Below are 20,904 nucleotides of genomic sequence, written 5' to 3'. Positions count from 1 at the left end.
GCCTGCCGGCTGTGCCTTTTATTTTCCGCTCTTCGTGAGCCGTTTTGTGGTTCGTTTGTTTAAGACTTCATGACCTTTGTTGAACTTATTTGTTTATAGTAAATGTGGCCTATGCATCGTTCTGATGCAGAGGCCGGGGTTACACCCCTTTTCCAAAAAAATGTATCTAGACATAACGTATATCTAGATATATAGAAAACTAGATGTATAAAAAAGTCAAAACGACTTATATAATTTAAAGCAAAGGGAGTATCAAATACAGAAATTCCCTTTGGAGCTCGGCCTCCAAATTCAAAATTGAAATTTCATCGAAATACATATTTTTACATTTCAAAAAATTCTAAAAAATTACAGATATACATGAAGGCATGACACACATGTGTGTAAATTATCAGTTCAAAATACATTGAAATGAGGGTTGTGCAAAAAAGACAAATCTGAGACATTTTAACACATGGTACTATTTATCCTCCCATGCCATGAATTTGTCTTTTTTGTACAGACACTACTAGGAAAACGGTTTTTAACGACGGTATATGTGGTCGCTAAAACTTGGGTTGTGGTTGTTAATGGTCATTAACGACCACAATTTGCTGGTCGTAATAGGCTCCCTCGTTAAAAGTATAACGACCACATCTTGTGGTCGTTACTAATGTAACAACGGGGTAGTGTGTTGTCGTCAATCCCGTGGCAATAACGACCACACTCAGTATTAACAACCACATTTTTCATCGCTAATAATATTCCTATGGTTACCAAAGTATCCTTAACAACCTCTTTATAGTATCAACAGCCACTCTCTTCACTATTATGATATCCTTCGAATAACTTATATTCAGTAATAAATTTTCGTTCAGTGATCACTTTATGAATCTTTCGACATTTGAATAGTAACATCAACATTAACATAGAAACATAAGAATATGAATTGAAAGATAACCACTTTCTTAATAGAAATCAGGTAAATTAACAAAATTCTGACATGCGATTCTGGAATTAAAATATACAATATCTGAGTCAAAAGCATTGCTTATATGACCAATGTACTTTCTCATGTCTAACTGGAAAACGAGAAACTAGAAAAGATAATATTTAATAATCTTCAATCGAGGGACACCATCGTGTTGCTTGAATGGATATCATTCTTCATTGGCGGTTACAATTCCTTCGATAAATATTTACGATGGACCATCAGTCCTACAAAACGTTGAGTACTTTATGAAAGTCAATCCATGTAAATAAATCAACAGAACGCATGGCATATAAAATATATGTATAAGAACTACTTACTTGTTCATGCTGGCTTTCATGAGAACTATCACTTAGAGATGTACCAAACATAAGCCACTTAATTTCTGACACTTCTTGTACCACGCCATTGGACTTTTCTTCAAGTACAAGTTTCACTTGCTAGGGAAAAAATGACATTTTTACATAGCATCAAATTCACCCATATCATTTCCTATGTCACTGCCATTGTTAGCATCAACTTCAACTTTCATAGCTACAATATATTATGAGTAACTTGAAAACATGTAGAAACAAATTCTCCATACAGTACAAACTAGTTAGAAACTCACTTTCGAAATCATCCGCATCCCAATTTGCACTGAACAAGAGTATTTGTCGGCGCATCATTTGTATCTAGGAAAGCTAGCAACCACGTTATATCTTGAATGATATTTTTAGGTTTGTGTAGTACCTTTTGTAGCTAACTCATATTTTTTTCATAGTTGCTCTTCTCGCATATGAGCCTCATTGTGATAATCTAGAGTGTTAGTTTGAAGTGTGTGGAGAGTCTGTGCGAAGTAAAATTAAATTAAATAAGTGAATGTTTGATGTACTGAACGCTAAGATAAGAAAACGTAAGTACAAGACTTCTTGTGTCACTGTTTATGAATAAGGTAACAGCTGCAATAGGAAGCATATGGATAACTACAGATTAAGGCTTACATAAACTAGTGGCATCATGTTGTTCTCTTACTACAGATTAAGATTTGCATAAGTACAGAACCAAATTTTGAAGCAAGTCGTCTTTGGTTGTACATTATCAGAATGTCCGTGTGGTACATTATAAGCATGACGTGATGGATTTTGCACAACTGTGTGACATCCCTTAAAAAGATTGTCCTTATCTGTTCGAAAACTTGACTAGCCAGAATGAAAGCTCATCTGTTCGAAATAAACACTGCAGGTTAAGACTAACAATTTCATGCTTGTTGTCTTTCTTCATCCATGCTCTTTGTTAACTACGTCAATCCATTTGCAACGGAACAATGTCACACGTCTTAGTGCCTTACACCTAAATTTTGCAGCTCATCTATGTCTCTCAATATGTTATAATATCCTACTACTGTATTATCATGATCACCTTCTTAAAGTATAGCCACCCCACTGTTCTGCGTACAGGAAGGACCCACAACAACAAAAAAACAGGGGAAGGAGGAAACCAACCAATGTAGCGTTGGCGAATGGCGATATGCAGGCGGTAGCTCGGGCGCACTGGGGCCAGGCAACCGGCCATGTGCAGGCAGCAGTGCAGACGTGACGGGGTCGAGGCGACCGGCGACTTGCAGGCAGTAGCGCGGACGCGTAGGGGTGGAGGCGACCGGCAAGGTGCAGGCTGCAGCGCGGACGCCATGTGTCGAGGCGACCGGCGACTTGCAGGCAGTAGCGTGGATGGGTCGACGCGACCGGCAGTGGCGGAGCCACAGGGGGGGCGAGCGGGGGCCAGACCCCCCCTATCGATCGGCCCCCCTCAACGACGCTCAGCGGGGACTAGCGTTGAGGCTACGTTGGATTTTAATCTTTTGGCTCGCGCTAACTGTCACACGTGTGGCAGGAAGGGAGACGCACCACACGTCTTTAATGTAAACAGATTGCCACGTCATCGCATGCATGCATGCAGGAATTTTTTTGGATTTTCAGTTTTTAAAATGTTTTATCTCTTAAACGAAAAATCCGATTGAAAATCCGTTTTCACCATTAAATCCCTCGCGATGAGATCTTCGAAACTAGATCCCATGTTGATATGTTTTGATGAAAAAAAATTTGGATTAAAAGTTGCCATGTCTATTGCATATGAATTGCCATGATGTTTACACTGAAGTTGCCATGATATATTTCAGCTATTTTCTTCTACATTTAAAAGTAATTTTTGACATTTATAAAACGGGGAATTAAGAAACTAGACTTGCCATGAACCATAAACTAAAATTGCCATGATACATGCACGTAAAATTGCCATGGTTCATACAAAAAATAATTTTCATGGTCAAAGTACTGGAGTTGCCATCATCAAAATACTAAAATTGCCATGATCTACAAACTAAAATTGCCACATGGCAACTTTAGTTTAAGCCCTATGGCAATTGCAGTGTAAACACTGTGGCAACTTCTGGCAAAAAAAAAATCGTCGAAACATATCAACATGGGGTCTAGTTTTGAAGATCTCGTCGAGACGGATTTAATGGTGAAAATGAATTTTTAGTTCGCTTTTTTATTTAGGAGATACAACATTTTTAAGCCGAAAACCAAAAAAAATTCTGCTGATGTCATCTATTCATACGTGGCAAAATGAGTGGTGATGGAGACGTGTGGGCGTTAACATTTCCAAATCTTTTTGAGCGATGGATACGCTGGACCTAGTCTCACGACTATTACTAATTAATATCCGGCCATTAGCAAACCCGTAGTCCTGACCTCCGGTATCTAAGTAGTTTCAAATAGCCCAAGCCCAAAATTTACAGCCCACAGGCCACGTGATCTGCTGGTCTGCGTATTACTTGTCGATCAGTTGGACCAATACAGACACAATACACCGCTTTGTCATCCGTTTGCTCGACCTCGACTCCATCCTCGATCGTTCCCGCCGCCGCCATGGAGCTAGGGCTTAAGCGATCGGCAGACCTGTCGCACGAGCACCATTGGCGACCTGACTGACGAAGGTGCAGATTCCGCGCGTCTGATACGAGTCTACCAGAACTCCACGAGCTGATCTACTAATTGGCAAACATCTCCTCCTCTCGGCTCTCACATCAAAACTTGTGGATCTGTCTAATCTCAACCCAAGGTATGCTACATAGTATAATATATTAATTTTACATTTAGATTATACAAACTACTTCCTCCGTCGTTATGGTCGGAGGGAGTACTAGTTAGAATCAATGACAAATGGTAAATCTGTTTTTGTAGTAACTAGAAAGCGTGAAGAAGAAGACACTGCCAATAATAAAAAATTGAGTCCATTTGTTTAAACCATCCACTTTACTGATGAAAATGCTAAGTAACATGCCTATATTTTACAATCTTTTAAATAGCTCGCTATAGCGTTTAGAAGAAGAGTTGCGCTAAAAAACTTTAATTCAAACACATGAACCAACATTTTAAATATCATGCTATAGCACTTAGAAGACGTCCGCCTCTAAGAGGCATAGCGCGCTATTTAAAACTATGAAATTTAGGAGTGAAATCACTACAGAGCTTACATCTGATGGTTTGATGGGCCTGTTGTGCGTAAATATACATCTAAGCTAATAAAAAAACTGTAGCTATTTTAATGTAATTACAAAACAAATATTGTCATTTTTGTATGATATCGACAATATATTTAAGAACTGATAGACGTTCAAATCCTGGCTCCGCCCCTGGCGATCGGTGAGGTGCAGGTGGCAGTGCGGACGCGACGGGTCGAGGCGGCCGCCTACTTGCAGGCAGCAGCGCGGACGCGCCAGGGTCAAGGCGACCGGCGAGGTGTAGGCTTCAGCGCGGATAGCCATAGGAGAAGAGAAGCTAGATGTGATCTGGAGGTAAGAAGGAAGGAGAGAAGAAAGCTGCGTACGGAGATGAACGGGATCCTATAATAATGGATTAAAAAACTGGCTGTTACGGAGGGTTATCCATTGGAAGTCCGATTTACTTTTTAATCGAGCACCAAATATTTGTGAAAAAGGTTGGATATGCGTGTGCTACTGGGTAGCTATTAGGTAGAGGCTGATTTTACCTGCGGGGACTCAACTTATACTAACGTTTAACGACCAAGTGTTTACGGGACATCGTCGTTAATGCTAGTTTTCCTAATAGTGAGATCGCATTTCAGCATATTTTATCCTGAATTTTTGCACACATATACATTTCATCCTTGCATACTTGCATATTTTTCTATAGATTTTTTTGAATTCAAAAAGTTTGAATTTTGATTTTTTTTCAAAAATTCCAGGCTCCATGGAGCCCGGCCTCCAAACGTCCATTCTCGTATCAAATATTGCTTGTTTCTCTATTTTTTCGCAACAAGTATCAGCTATTTACCTTTGCGGTTTTGCCTTCTATACGTACTTTCTTTTTCCTTCATGTGTGTGTACACACATGTGACACGCTGCAATAACAGCTCAGACTGTAATAACTAGATGATACCCCGCGCATTGCTGCGGAAATTTTGGTATGTCACAATTGCAAGTAGTAGAAGTTGTATTAATGACATTTTTCTTGATTACAAATGAAGGTGATCTCTGTAGTGATAAACTAATTCTGAATTTAGGCAACATAATTACTAATTTTAGGTAGAATCTGTAGGGTAGTTTGTAAGAAGCTGCATGCGTTGTTGATGATGTAGCGTGTTTGGTCGTCTCATAAGGAAATTCTCAAAGAAATAACAAAGAACATTGCATCTTGTATATGTTAGTTGAATATGAAACATTGGGATGAATTCATAAGAAAAAAGTAGGATAGATGAATGTGAACAAAAAAGTATTTCTCAATTTTTGTGCGGTCAAAAGATATATATAGAAGGTAACTATATATGTTAAGGAATCAGATTTGCAAACTAAATTGATAGTCTCAGTGTAGATAAATATAATAATCATTTCCAACTGATCCATACATCTTAAAAATCAAGAACCATTTTGGAGCTGTAGGAATAAGGAACAAACTCATACATTCTATTGGCACATCAAAAGCAGTAGATATATAGGACATATTCTTTGCCATGCATCTATTTCACTTGATGATGTCATCACGGAGATTACGCCACTACAGTACTACGTGCTTCATAGAATTAGTGAAAATCGTGGATTTTAGGGTCAGAAGTCGATGACCTCATGCATGGACATGGTTTTTTCATGCACAAAGTTTCTTTTGCCTCCACGTTGCACCCTGATACAAAACGCTTCTGCACATATGGGTGTTTCATCTATCTTTTGGAAATAGGATCAGAATATATCCGAGGAAATATCATCAATCGGATAGTAAAGAACTCCATTGGTGGGTCGAGACAACACTGAAAGCTGCAAGAAAAATTTTTCTGTATCAACCAATACAGTCAGAGCGGAAATAACCCTGATACAGTCAATTAAGAACAGCTGCTATGAATATAATATAGCAAAGAATGGTATGGCAGTCCAAGAAAAACATACTTGATATGATTCCCAATATGTTAAGTCATAACATGCTTGTATTTATCCACTCCGGGGTACAATTTTATCTGAGATACATCAGAGGAGAGAGGGGAGATACACACGCACGCTTTACACAACAAACTCCGGTGCCTGATCCTATCTTTACGTGAGCTGATGATAGATACGTGTGGCATGTTTGCATGCATGGCCTCTTGACCAGAATGGCCCGTGAGACTTGCTCATATGAGAAACGACCATGCGGATTAGCTTGAGATCGCAAGAACAAAGTTTTGAATTTTCCTAGGGTCACCAATTGCATAATCTAAAAAGCATTCTATTACCTCCCAACCATACGGAGTAGTACTATCCACGCAGGGACGCGTGTTGTGCGTTGGCTGCTTCTGGGTGAATTCAAGAAAAACGGTGATGGGCTGGGTTAGCTTGAACCGATGATGACGATGGCGCCGACAGCACGATCAACACTTCATCTTCTAGGCTTGAACGACCAGATCAAGACTCGATGTCGGCAAGACTGCTGCATTGGCTACGACTCTTGGAGGAAGTGAAGTTGGGTTTGGAAAAGGGGGCAGCCCGAAGAATAGTAGAGCTGTGAACGGGTTCTTGATTTCGAAGTGGTTTATATATCGAAGGGGAGAGGTCCAAAGGTCAGCTTAGTGGAGCAGCGCCTATTTGGTTGCCTAGATCATAACTTATTTAGGTAGCTGGTCGTTTACCTCGGCAGCCCGATGTTCGCCTGCCTTGCCTTTTCCTTGTGTGCATGCACTGCACCTAGTGTCAAGAGGAGAGGAAGGGACCAACCTGCATGCTGGAGGGTTCCCCGTTGCCTGTATGTAGCCGACTGGTCGTCCGCCTCGCCGGTTTTCTCTACATGCACCTAGTGCTGTGAGAGACGAAAGGACAAATCTGCATGTAACTGGTGGGTTGTGGGGAAGTAGTGTACGAAGCTACGGTAGCAGTAATTGCAGCGCTGATCGTAAGACACTATATAAAACAATGACAATAGCGAATGATGTGGCTTCATCACATGTCAGAAAATTCAGTAGTGGGAGCTGATGTGGCAAGAATGATGATGTGGATAGCTTGCGTGTTTAGAGAAATAAAATAATAGGGATAGACTATTTAGGTATTATAGATCTGCAATAAGCGCCCAGACTGTAATAATCTTGTGTTTTCAGTTTAAGGTTGTTTCTGTTACGCCTTGAGTTGGGGATATACAGTATTGCTGTTAAGGCTTTATCATTATTGTGTCATGTGTGTGTTTGTTATTTAGAGATGTTAGATTATTGTTTTATAGTTTGGAATTGATAGGCGAACAAAAAAGAACGGCCGCGTCCTAAACTGGGCTCTCTTTTTTTTAAATCTAAACTGGGCTTCTTTAAGGGCTTGTTTGGAACGCAGGAAACATTTTCTTTTAGCATCAGTACAGACACAAGCGCTCATATACACGTGCATACACTCACCCCCTATGAACGCACACACGCACACCCTACCCTTATGAGCACCTTCGAAAGACTGAGCCGGCATATTATCTTGAGATTTACGAAGTCACCATAGGCGCCTCGTCGTCGACGGGAACGTCTCCTCCCACTGAAAGCGCATCGCCGGAAATCTTGAATAATGCGAGCACCAGGATTTGAACCCTGGTGGGTTGGGGATACCACTGTCCACCTAACCATCTCAACCACAGGTTGGTTCGCGCAGGAAACACTTTCGGTACATACGTTTCTTATGTGAAATTAAATTTCTGTAAAATTCCGTGTTATTCCTATAAAATTACTTCAATTCTAAACAGGCACTACGAAGATGTAGGTGTTTTTGCAGTGCTCCTCCTGACTCCTCCAAAATGGCTGACTCCTCTGTTTTTCATAAAAAATGGCTCCTCTAGTAAAGCGTTTGGCAGGGCTCCTCGGGAGGAGCCGAAGCTGGACCCGGTGGGGAGCCCTGCCAAACATACAATAGCTAGTTTCTTTTTTGACCCACCCTACCTAGCCCCATCCTAGCTCTCTAGCTAACGGCGTGTCTACTGGCCGCTCGCCCTCGCCCTCGTCCTCGCCATCTGCCGCAACCGTGCCACAAGCACCCCAAAGTAAGAGCATCTCCAACGGGCGCCGAACGCGGCGCGCGCAAAAAACTGGTTTGCAGCGCGCGCTTCGGTCGGTTTGGCGCGGCGCGCAGCGCTGGCTCCAGCAGCCGCGCTAAACTGCAGCGAGCGCGCGCCGTTCCAGCAGCGCGCAAGAATACAGCGCGCGCAACTCGCCGGGCATTTTAACATATATGGCATTTTGAACACAAAATGAGTTTGAAATATTCATCAAGATGCAATGAACATGTGAAATTTGACACAAACAAGTTGATGAATAAAAGTTCATGCCCACAAGCTCACCCAACCAAGTTCAAAATGCAAATTAAAGTTCAAGACACAAATAAAAGACACATCAATCCTCTTCCTCGTCTTCGTCCTCATCTTCCGAAGACGATTCTTCCGCCTCCGAAGATGAATCTTACTCCCTCACCTCACCACGCACCACATCACGTGAAGCTCCGACGGTGTTGGGAAGATCTTCAACGGAATCTTCATGGGAATGTGTGTGAGGAGGCACATCGAAAGACATTCCACCCATGGCCGGAGGTGCAACCATGCCTCCCATGAGAGAAGCAAAATGCATGCCTCCCATGGCGGCCATAGCGTCGGAGGGTGCTCCAAAGCCACCCATGCCTCCCATGGCAGCCGGAGATGCACCGATGCCTCCCATGGCTCCCAAGGCACCCATGCCTCCCATGCCGCCAAGGCCACCGCCACCCATGGCGCCGAGGCCACCGCCACCCATGCCGCCAAGGCCACCGCCACCCATTGTGCGGATCATGGCTCTCTTTTGGTTCAAGACTTCTTCACGGGCAAGGTTGACATATTTCTTTTGCGCATCATTGAACAAAGATGTGTCCAAGAAGAACAAGTGTTTTTCCCATTCCAACAACTTAGCTCGCTCCTCCATGCCCACCTTCCTCTCCTCCAATGCCACTTTCCTCTCCTCGGCGGCCACCCTCCTCTCCTTAGCCGCCAACCTCCTCTCCTCGGCCGCGACATCTTGGTTCCTTGCCATTTTCCTCACCTCGTTGGCTTCTTTTCTTGCCTTCACAATAGCTTCCATAGCATTTTTGAGCTCATCATCTCCTTTCCTCTTCTTCTTTTCGGTTTTGTCTTTCTTGCACCCATCCGGGCGTTTTGGCTTCGAGTATGAAACCGAGTTGGGTGTGGGGCTTCTCTTGCCATCATCACTTGATGCATCATCCTCATCCTCCTCCTCATCATCATTCAACTCAATTGTTCGCTTGCGTTTGTTGCTCAAATGCAAATCTTCCAAACCATCACGCTTCTTCCATTTCTCATCATCCTTCAACACTTCATAGCAATGAGGCAATGTGAAGATCCTTCCTTTCTTGATCTTCCCCTTCTTGGTTGTCCTCGTCTCTTCTTTGAACAAGTTTTGTGCAATGTTGTACTATAAGAAAAACAAAACAAGTTAGCACTTCGGACACCAAAAACAAGTATGATGAACATGTATGAGATGCCACTTACTCTATCATCCTCATTTGTGCCACTTGGGTTAATCTTGTCAACTGCCTTTTGTGCGGCCGCCCACTTTTGACAATCCGAGTTGATTGTCGACCATCGGGAGCGAAGTGATCTCTCGGAGCTGTCAATTCCACTCACGTTGTGAGAATCAAAGTGTTCTTTCATTTGCCCCCAATAAGCATCTCTACTTTGATCACCTTCAACGGATGGATCTCTCGACACTTGCAACCAAGTATTGCATAGTAACTTGTCATCGTTGGTGGTGTAATTGCCCGCTCTTTCTTTCGGCGCGTCGACAATGCCCTCACCCTCCTCGTCCACCTCAAACTCATGGTCTTCAAAATGGATGTCATTGGTTTGAGACCAATGCGAATTGTTGGACCCAACACCCATAGTTGACATGTATGCATCATCGTTGAGACTACAAAGTTTTTTGAACAATGCAAATAAGTAATCTATATGTGATGATGCATTAAAAAATAACAAGAAAATAAAAGTTTGAATTTTTTTCACCTTGGGGGCATTTCGTCGAACACGTGGTGCGCGTCGGCGGCCGGCTCAACGAGTGAGCTCGCCGGCGCTTTGGTAGCCGCCGCGCCCGTCAAACGCCCTGCAAGCTTCTTTCCCCTCGCCTTCGAGCTGCCGGAGCCGTCCGCCGCCTTGTTCTTCTTCGCGGATGTTTTTCCCTTCTTCGGTCGCGCCGCATTGGGGAGCTTCGACGGTGCGGCGGCGGCACGGGACGACGCCGGCGCGACGCCACCCGTCGCCGTGGTCATCCGCGGCGGCAAGAAGAGGCTGCGCGCGAGGCTGACGCTCGGCGGAGCTCCGGCGGTGGCGACGCCAACGCTCCCCACGTTAGGGTTTCCGGCGGCGGCGGCGGCTGCGGCGGCAGCGGCGGGGGAGGGGGGGTCGCGGCTGTACAACGGGGTGAGCGGTGTGCCGATGTGCGCGTCCATGGGTGACAGGGCGTCGGTTCCGGCGCGCGCGGGACGTAGGAGGAGGAGAGGAGAGAGTGCGGCGCGAGCGCTCGAGTGTGCCGCGCGCGGAAGCGGACGCCCAAAATACACCGCGCGAGATAATGCATCCGACCGCGCGTCCAACTCTTTATAGCGCGCGCGCGGTTTTTGCGCGCCCGCTGGAGCCACCCACCGTGTCGCGCGCGTGCTAAAACGATCTAATTTGTGGCGCGACGTTAGTTTAGGGCGGCTGTTGGAGATGCTCTAACCCCTTCGTTACAAGGCCTGCTACCTGTAGCAGCATCGGCACCCGCCGGGGTTCGTTCTGACTCACAGACACCCGCCCCATCAAGACCGCGGAAGACAGTGTATCGAAAGAACAATCCTTGGGTTGATTGTGAACGACTACGGCAGAGCACGACACATTGGGGCCTCACGGCTGGGGGCTCTAGTGCTCTACCACTGTACCACGCCGCGCATCAGAATGGTAGAACCCCGCGCGTGCGTCTGCAGAAGCATGGTTGACCTGGCCAGCATGCATGCATGGTGTCCTGCATGTTACCGTCCGCCGTGCGCGGTCCCATAAGCTACAACCATCCGCCATCATAGTCGTCCACCAATCGCATCACGCCATCGCGGTCACGGTCTCTCGAACAATTGCGCAAGCTGTATTTTATTTGTTCGTTTGGGTCGGTCTGTTGGAGTTGCTCTAAAATACAGCTTCCCTCCCGCGCCCATCCTTCGTCTAACAGACATGAGCCGGACAGTGGCTGCTCGTGGATGAACTCAACGCACAAGACCAAAAAGCGGACACGCAATATGGCGACGCAGCTTCCCTCTCGCGCCCACCCTGAGCTCGCCGCCGTGCCTGGCCCCGAGCTCGCCGCGGCCGGCCGTTCCTCGCCGTGCCCGGCCAAGAGCTCGCCACAGCCGGCCCCGAGCTCGTCGCGCCCGGCAAAGAGCTTGCCGCGCCCGACCCTCCCTCGCCGCGCCCGGCCAAGAGCTCGCCGCAGCCGGCCAAGAACTCGCCGCGTCCGGCCCTCCCACGCCGCGCCCGGCCAAGAGCTCGCTGCAGCCGGCCTCAAGCTCGCCGCGGCCGGCCAAGAACTCGCCGCGCCCGGCCCTCCCTCACCGCGCCCAGCCAAGAGCTCGCCGCAGCCAGCCCCGAGCTCGCCGCGCCTGGCCAAGAACTCGTCGCGGCTAAGAGCTCACCGCGCCCCGGTCCTCCCTCCCCGAGCTGGCCGCGCCCGGCCAACGAACTGCTGTTGTTGTGGCCGCGGGCGAGCTCATCTCCATGTCGGAGCAGCAGGTGCTCGACTGCACGGGCGGCGCCAACACCTACAACGCATGCGACATCAACGCCACGCTGCGCTACGTCGCCGCGAGCGGAGGCCTGTAGCGGGACGGGATGGATCTGGCCGGTCGGCGTATACAGCGGCCAGCGCCGGTGGCCTCGCCGGTGCGCACGGCCGGCGAAGGCACGAAGACCGGTGAGGGACGGCGGATCCGCACGGGACGGGATGGATCTGGCCGGCCGGCGCCGGATCCGGCCAACGGCGGATGGGATTGGGGTGGCGGCGCGAGAGCTAGGGACGAGCGGGCGGCCGCGCTGTGCTTCGGGGGCTGAATTGCATCTGCGGGTCGCTGATGCGTGGGACCAGGTCGGACACGCGAGGACACGAGCGAGCAACGAGAGCGTCCGCTTTTGTCCGTCGCGGACTCATTTCTTCCCATATTTGCGTTCAGTTTGGGTCTGGGACGGACAGTAAGCGGACAGCGGGCGGATGCCTTGTCCGTTTGGGTCGCCCCGTTGGACCATCTTTTCTGTCCGGATGACCCAAACGGACAAAATGGGTCTCCCCATTGGAGTTGCTCTTAGAGCAACTCCAAAGGGGCGACCCATTTCATCCGCCTGTGTCCGTTTGGGTTGGCGCGGACAAAAAAAACTGCCCAACGCACAGACCCATTTCCATTTTGCGTCCGCGCGGACCTATTTCCGTCTCAAATTTGGGTTGCATTTGGGTCGCCGGCGGACACAAAGCGGACGTTTTCTCTGCTCTCCTCGTCCGCTTCTGCCCACTGCATGTGCCACGGGGCCCACATGTCATCCAACCACCGACCCGTCACACCCATCTCTCTCATCCTTTTTCTCTCTCCTCATCCATGCCACACCGCGAGCGCCTCGCCGGCCTCCTCCCGTGGCATCTTTGTCGACCCCGCTCCTCACCGTGGCTTCGCCCTGCTGCGCCCGGCGTCGACTCGCCATGGCCTCGCCTCGCCGCTCCCAGCGGCGCCCCGCTGCTGCGTCCGGTTGCGCCTAGCGTCGCCTCGCCGCGCCCTGCCGCGCCCACCCGTGCCCGTCCTCAACTCGCCGTGGCCTCGCCTCGTTGTGCTCGGCTGCACCCGGCCGCGACCATCCTCGACTCGCCTCGCCCCGGCCGCGCCCGGCCCCGCCGCGACGGCCTGGTCCAGGTGGTGGTCGCTGGTGCTCACCATTGGCTCGAGGTCGCGGAAGGAGTTGACGAGCACGTGGTCGGCCTGGTCCAGCCCGTCGAACTGCGACAGCGCCGAGTCCGTGAACGCCGGGTACCACGTCGGCGCGGCGACGAACGGCGGCACGTCGTCGGGCTCGAGCTCCACGGAGAGCCTCCCCCGGAGCGCGCTCCCGTCCGCCAGCGGCTGCGCGACCCGCCCCGTGGAGACCTCGCCGGCCTCACTCGCCACGTTTCGCGCCCACGGCAGGTGCGAGTCGTACACGAGCACCTAGATGTCGTTGGCGAGGAGGAGGAGCGTGCGAGCATGTCCGAGCCGTGCATGCATGTGCTAGCTAGCAAGCTAGCCGCGGCCAGCCGCACGCGGCACTCGGAGCGCAGGCGGGCGCAACCCGGAGCATGCAACATGGAGCACATGCGGGCGCGGGGACGGAGTGAGCTGTGGGGTGGAGGGTGGGGCTTGCGCGGCGAGCGGCGGCCGGGAGCTCGCGTGCGAGGAGGCGGAGCTCGCGGGCGTGGGGACGGGGCGAGGTGGCGCGGGAGCACGCCCATCAAGTGTTCAATTGAATGCCAACGCGGACATGCAAAAAAATGCGTCTGCCTTCCGTTGGGCGCATTAGCCGACCCAAACGAAAAAACGGATGCGGACACGCGGACGAGTGACGCAAACAGACAAAATCGGCGTCTGTTTTGGTCTCCCTGTTGGAGTTGCTCTTAGGCCTTTAGTCGGAGGCCACGACGGTGTCTCACGCGGACACGCCTGTTGGCTTTGCAAATGATTCCTCACCCTTATGGAGCTCAAATACAAGACATAGAATTCATAAATCTGAATAATACATTACATTCTTTTTTATCGATCGCGTTCACCACATCCGCTTAAATTTGGATCACATTATGATTGGATGTGGTCTGCTACCACTCACAAAGTCACAATTATTTATTAGCCCATGTTCCAACTGCTTCTCCCTGAAGAAAAAAAAATAGAGATATGCTTGGAACGTTACGGCTGACCAAGTCTGTGTGTCCAAACTCCCCAAAGGATAATGTTCTAACAGCAAACACATTGAAAATAGCGCGTACAGAATGTCAATGTCAACACAATATGGGCCACTTGCTATGGAGGATAATGACTTCTCTTTGACAAGGTATGCGCCGAATATGATTGAAACATTGTTGGAGCTCAAAGTCTCAAAAGATACGAACCACTGGAGATGCGGAGGCGAACTTTTGGTCTATGGGGACATCTGTCCCTGGAATTGTCGTCGTTAGAAAGTGCATCACGATCAGTAGTTAAAGTAGCATTTATCGCTATACGTTGGTTAATTTTTGGTGGGGTGCGACATATACATGGGAAGAATAGTGTTGTACTGTGCGAAGAACTGGACAGTACAAGATCGCGTACAGTTGCAAGACGCGTTTTTCCGTGCTTGAGCTATAAATGTTGGCTTGCCTGCACACGCATCGCCTTCTGCACGCCCGATGAGTTGGTCGGAGTACTTTAGATATCACCGTGTCCGTCACCTCCGCGTGAGGCATGTCCTTGGAGCACATCCGACTCGGGTCCCGGTGGCCGCTCATCTGACAGATTAGATGAGGTCGGCCTTGAAGCGGGAGGACTCGGCGCGCCACGAAGGCAGCCAGCAAGTCGGTCCCGGTCAGACCCTCCGACTGCGTCAGCACTCGGAGTCGTACGACGGCGGAGGCGCCTGCAGGATTCAGCGTCTTGACCCGGTGGGACCAGCTGGGAAGCCTCCCAGCCGATGCGCCGGCTTCGTAAGGCGGCATGTTGACCCAGTCATCGTCCGGGGCGACGTTCTTCACATAAAAATACGACCGCTGCCACATCTTCACCGACTTGATCAGCGAAATGGTGGGGAATGGGTTGTCGGCCACCGATCTCCGCATCGCGATGAAGGCACCACACTGGGCCGGCACGCCGGCGACGTGCGTGCCGAGCTTGGACTGAAAGAATCCCCCCCATAGCTCGATGGTGGGGAGAACGCCGAGAAAGCCTTCGCACAAGGTGGCGAAGGCAGCCAGCAGCACCACCGTGTTCGAGGTAAGGTGGTGCGGCTGGAGCCCGTGAAACTCCAAGAAGGAGTGGAAGAAACCGCTCGTCGGCAGCCCCAGGTCGCGCATGAGGTGCGAGCAGAACACGATCCGCTCTCCCTCCTCCGGTGCCGGCGACACTTCCCTCTCCGGCGCGGCGCGAGCTCGCACTAGGTCCACGTCAGGGAGGCGACGCGTCTTGCGGAGGAACTCGATGTGGTCATCGTCCACCTCGGAGCCGTCCCACACGTCGGAGCGCACGGCAGGGGGCGCGGCGGCGGAGGAAGAACTCATCGCTGCGGGCGCGGAGTGGTTCAGTGCGGCGGTGGCGAGAGGAAGAAGAAGCAAGAGGAAGCAAGGGGAGTAGGGGAAATGGGCGCGCGTGCTCCGCTGCCCCCCTCCTCCCGCCTACTTATAGGCTCGTGGGCTGAGAAGCCGATGGGGCGGGCGTGGGATTAACTGTGTCCAGCACCCCACGCCCCCCACGATTTACCACACGAAGTAACTGCACATGGGAATCCCAACCGTCCGCACAGCCGCAACGGATCCGTTCGCATGCCGAGGCGCGGTAGTGGCGGGCCCCGCCTGAGGTCCTGTCCCGTCGCGTGCGTGGGTGGGCAGACTGACCCTGCCACGTGGCACCGCGCGACGGATCCGCAACGGGCGGCTGCCCGGAAGCTTATCAGGCATGCTACCTGGATCCCGCTGCGACCTTCAAACTCTTTAAGGGGCAAGACGGCTTTCTGCGAGTCCGGCTCCAGCCAGTCGGCCTAGAGGAAGACGGCGAGCAAGGTCCAGATTCCACCACCAGAAGGAGGAAACTGTTGGGACTCCTCGACGTGTCATCCTCGGTGCCTCACCAGCTTCGGGGACTACTGTCGGAGTAATGGGCCACGGGAAGGCTAACCCGAGCCCCTGAACCTTTCAAGACATCGAGGCGGACTGCGCCCCTCAAGACCCCACGATAAAGAGCCGCCTCCTGGGAGTCGGCGGCAACTGCCCCTCACGGCCGAATCCCAGGGGCGACTTCGAGTTAAGCCGACTCTTAGCTGACGACTTCGAGATAAGCCGACTCTCAGCTGGCGACTTCAAGATAAGCCGACTATGGGTAGTCGGCCCGCGACTCCAACCACCTCCTGCCTTCGCCACGATGCACGGGACAGGGTACGGTCACCGCGTGGCCGTCCCTGTCCCGCTTACGAAGGGCCGGCATGGCTACAGTGCGCCGTATCGCTGGAGATCTCCATCCAGCGCGGCACTGTTGCCATGCCTGCCCTGATCTCAGCCCCCGTGGGCAGCGCACTGTGCCCACGATGGCCTACCTGTATGGCCCAGAGACGGCGGGTCCCGCCCGTCAGCGGGGGTACAGAAGATGGCAAGAGCGCCACAAGACGGACCCGTTGGGAGTCGGCCCCCGGAAGTCGGCCAGCCCCTCCCCAGGGGCCCCACGCGCCATTAACCAGACAAGACGGGGAATGGCAACAGTGATCGTCCGCCAGGTGGCGGCACTGTTGCCACGACCCCATGACCAAGCCAGCGTCATGAGAAGCACGGCTACAGTACCAGGCCCGTCGGCGGGCCCCAGCAGTCGGCGGAGAAGACGGCGGTCTGAGAGACGGACGGCTGGGACCCGCACCCCGCCGGATTACCATTGTATCCCTGGGGGCGGGCCTATATAAGCCCCCCAGGGCACCCATGCAAGGGGGATAGCTACTTTAGCACTAGACCAGACCATATAGGAAGGAAGGAGCAGGCCTTGCCTTCTCCTACCTCCAGGAAACAGCTCTAGGAGCAACCTTGTATTCACTTTGTCATAGTGATCATGCGGAGACCCGGCAGAGTAGCAGTAGGGGTGTTATCTCCTCGTAGAGCCCTGAAGCTGGGTAAGATCCGCCGGCGTGCATGCCTTCGCCTCATCCCGTTTCCAGGCACCGGCGACGTTCTACTCGCTCCCACCATGATAAGTTATCCTTTGGCATATGTCGCACCCAACCCCCGACAAGAAGGGGCATGGATGGATTTGGAAAGCTCACCTGACGGTGACGACCGCGTGTTGCAGGAGCGGAGAGCGTGCTTCAGATCCCTCCTCCGTGGATGACCACTGCTGAAGAAGGGAAGATTGGGGATGGGGCGCAAAGAAGGGGTCGACGAGGTCGGAATTCCGGATCTAGGGTTCGTAGTGGAATAGAGTGGCGGGGAAGAGAAGGTGGTTTGGGGAGGGAAGAGTGGTGTGCTGTGGCAGGGTAGGATAGTGAAGCGGGGAGATAACAGCACATGGGTTGGTCGCGGATGAACAGTGATATTCGTTGCTTAGTGAAATATTCGTTTGATGGCCACTCCATGTAATTAGAATAACTGATGAACACTGATCACGGTGGGGGCCGGAAGAATAATAACGTACTCTGTTTGATGGCCAGTACATGTAATTAGCAGTACAGACTAATCTATGTGATAATGCAGCACGCAATGTCAGGTACAGTTGGGGAGGAGGTAGATGGATAAATGAGTGTGGGACATGCAGCGGAACAGGTCAGGAGGAATAAAATACCAGAAAAGGAGCGGGAGAGAACGTTGCAATACGAAACGCTGGCATAGAAAAATACTAATAGGCAGGGTCGGATGTGGGGTGAGATTCCGGGGACAGATGTCCCCAGGAACCAATGAGTATTTCCCGCTAGTGTCCCTCTATATATATACTAATTGATTTGCTCCGGAAGGGCATACCCAAGCCCAACTCCCCAGAGTCAGGCTTAGCTTAGCTTAGCTCAGTTTAGCATCGGGGGTTCTCTTGTGTTTGTCCAAACCAAAAACACATACATATCTTTGTTTGGCCAGAGTCATGGCGTCTGGTCACCGGAGACACTTCGCCGACCCACATGTGCTTCTGAAGACGCAGTACAATGGCACTTCCAACCACATATGCGACATCTGCCGATCCAAGCTGGCCGGCCTCATGGGCTACCGCTGCAGCGCCTGCGACTTCGACATCCATGAGGCTTGCGCCGATTACTTCAAGCAGACAATCTCCTTCTTCGCGCACCCCTGGCACACCCTCACGCTAAGCCGCATGCCCAGCTCCTGTGATGGATGGGTCTGCGACCTCTGCATGGAGGGCTGTCCCCCGGGAGACTTGGTGTACCGCTGCACCGATTGCCTCTTCGATGTGCACCCTCTCTGCACCTTGCTCCCGCAGACCATCCGTAGCCCTCTCCACCCACGGCATGACCTTCGCCTGGTCCCTTCAGTCGGCACATGCAAGTGCGGCTGCAAGGAATTGTCCGTGTGGAACTACGTCTGCTCTTGTCCGTTCAAAGTAAACATCGCGTGCGCCTCCGGCGCGCCCAGCAGTGGCCGCCAGAGCACTAACAGTGGTCACCATGCCAGCGGCAGTCATGTCTGCACCACCGCGCAGGTCAGTTATGCAAGCCAAACTAGCAGCAGCAGCAGCCAGAGCCTTACCGTCAGACGGAGCCGTCGTTCCTCTGTCGCCAAGTTTCTTCTCAAGACAAGCTTTCATGTCGCGGTCAACGCAGCAACCGGAGGCTTGGCATCGCCGGTGCTCGAAGTCCTATCGGCGGCCTTCAGTTGATTGCCACCACGTCTTGAGGATGAGGGGCTGGCTGGTCATCGTCTCCCTCGGCGCTCACCTCCACCTGGCATGCAATTCACCTGTCGCTCCTTTGCCTTTCAACTTCTAAGTTTTTGATTTGAGACTCTATGCGAGCATCGAGTGCAGTTCTGTAATGTCTTTCTGTATTCGGTTTTCCACTTTTCCTGTTCTTTTTTTTAATGAAACTGGAGGGGCCGCAGCCCCTACACTCCTACAGAGAAATTTATTGAAAATAAAGAGGAAGCTATTTACAACAAAGGGTTTTTCCTGTTCTTTTCTCGTTATACAACGTGGGCTACGGAATTATGGATATGCTGCGTCAGAATCCTCCGGCTCCGTTGCTCATACCAAAGCAGTAGTGCACATTAGTGTTGGGTGTAAGTGTAATGCACCCTCCAACCGATCCTCTAACGAATCACCAATAAGCTCCACGGGTGGAGCCTAGACATGATACCAGGTCCGCTCGCACGAACCGATGAGCTAGACAATACTCCCTCCTTTCCGGTTTATAGGGCTCAATTCAAAAATCTCACCAACCAAGATAGATGGTGAGTGATGGAATACTTTTTGTAGTTTGTAAAAGCATCCAATTAATGCTCTTGTTATACTAAAAAAATTATGTTTATCAATGCATTAATTGCAATGCATGCATGCATAAAGTACATGCATTGGTCAATTTTTTCTTAATACTTGCATGCAATGATTTAATGCACCTTGAAATCTGAACTTGTGATGGGAAACAACCAAATTGAGCCTTATAAAATGGAAAAACTAAAATTTTGAGATAAGCCCTATAAACCGGAAAGGAGGGAGTAGCTGTTATCACCTACTCCGTACCAAGATGTTTAGTGCTCATAAATTTGGTGTTGTCCAGTTTACCGACGTTTATGATGTCCTTATTTGAGGTCCCAAGAGGGGTCCTTGAGAAAATTGACTGTTCTAGGTCACGTTTCTATTGGCAGAATGACCAACACAAACGAAAATACAGGCTCTAAATGGGATCTAATGTGCCAACCAAAATACCAGGGAGGATTGGGAATTCAAAACCTGGATATACGAAATAAATGCCTACTAAGCAAATGGCTTTTTAAACTATGTAATGGGAAAGGGCTTTGGCAAGAGTTACTGAGAAAAAAATTCAAATATAAGACATTGGGTAGCTGCTCAAAGAAGGCATCAGATTCTCACTTTTGGATATTAAAGATACATTCATGAGTTTCGGTTCTTTTATTTTAAAAGACGGTACGCAGGTTCGCTTTAGGGAAATCAAGCATTAAATCTGAGATATCCTACTTTGTATAACATTGTACAGAGAAAACATGTTTCTGTTGCACATATACTTAGTTCGGTTCTTTTTAACATTTCTTTTCGAAGAAGTTCAGTTAGGAGCAACCTAAGGGATTGGCAAAGAATTTTAGCACTAGTAGAAAAAGGACCTAATATGTGAAACATTAGTATCGGTTGGCATATGAGCCGGCACTAATGCTCTCATTAGTGCCGGTTCAAATGACTTGGCGGGAGGTGACCTTTAGTACCGGTTCTTTGGAAATCTTTAGTACCGGTTCGTGCCACGAACCGGTAGTAAAGATGCTGGTGCCCGGCCAGCACCTTTAGTACCGGTTCGTGGCACGAACCGGTACTAAATAGGTTGTGGCAGGCGCTATTTTTAGTCCCACCTCGCTTCCCTAACAAGAATTTGACCACCTTAAGTATGTTACTTCTCAAACCATCCCAAGCATTTGGTCTTCATTGAACTATATGTGTAGGATCTGTGGCTGCAATAGGAGTCTTCACCACCTTAAGTATGTTA

At 50.1% G+C, this 20,904-nt stretch overlaps 2 protein-coding genes across 2 annotated transcripts; one reads left to right on the top strand and one right to left on the bottom strand.

Annotated features, from left to right (window-relative positions):
- Positions 1-1,171: 1,171 nt before the first annotated feature.
- LOC119350838 lies at positions 1,172-10,943 on the bottom strand. The gene is made up of 4 exons (XM_037618478.1): positions 10,833-10,943; positions 2,455-2,778; positions 1,291-1,410; positions 1,172-1,197 (listed from the first exon to the last, which is right to left on the bottom strand). The coding sequence occupies exons 1-4, from the start codon at positions 10,941-10,943 to the stop codon at positions 1,192-1,194; spliced, it is 561 nt and encodes a 186-aa protein (XP_037474375.1). The 3' UTR covers positions 1,172-1,191.
- Positions 10,944-18,219: 7,276 nt separating this feature from the next.
- On the top strand, positions 18,220-19,348 carry LOC119311625. The gene has a single exon (XM_037587283.1). It carries the CDS (start codon positions 18,324-18,326, stop codon positions 19,071-19,073), a length of 750 nt encoding a protein of 249 aa, XP_037443180.1. The 5' UTR covers positions 18,220-18,323; the 3' UTR covers positions 19,074-19,348.
- The last annotated feature ends 1,556 nt before the right edge of the window (positions 19,349-20,904 follow it).

This window comes from Triticum dicoccoides, chromosome 1B (genome assembly GCF_002162155.2).
Source record: "Triticum dicoccoides isolate Atlit2015 ecotype Zavitan chromosome 1B, WEW_v2.0, whole genome shotgun sequence".
In the NCBI taxonomy this organism is placed as follows: domain Eukaryota; kingdom Viridiplantae; phylum Streptophyta; class Magnoliopsida; order Poales; family Poaceae; genus Triticum; species Triticum dicoccoides.
Note: the sequence above shows the minus strand (reverse complement) of the source record. Positions and strands in the feature narration are given on the sequence as shown.

Bases quoted from the DNA above. Each gene is read 5' to 3' on its own strand.
- LOC119350838 (XM_037618478.1), bottom strand. From the start codon at position 10,943: ATGGACGCGCACATCGGCACACCGCTCACCCCGTTGTACAGCCGCGAC. The intron at 2,779-10,832 runs GTTGGCGTCGCC...CCTCAACGCTAG, and splicing joins GAAACCCTAACGTGGGGAGC to TCCCCGCTGAGCGTCGTTGA. The intron at 1,411-2,454 runs GTTGGTTTCCTC...TTTTTTCCCTAG, and splicing joins CATTCGCCAACGCTACATTG to CAAGTGAAACTTGTACTTGA.
- LOC119311625 (XM_037587283.1), top strand. From the start codon at position 18,324: ATGGCGTCTGGTCACCGGAGACACTTCGCCGACCCACATGTGCTTCTG.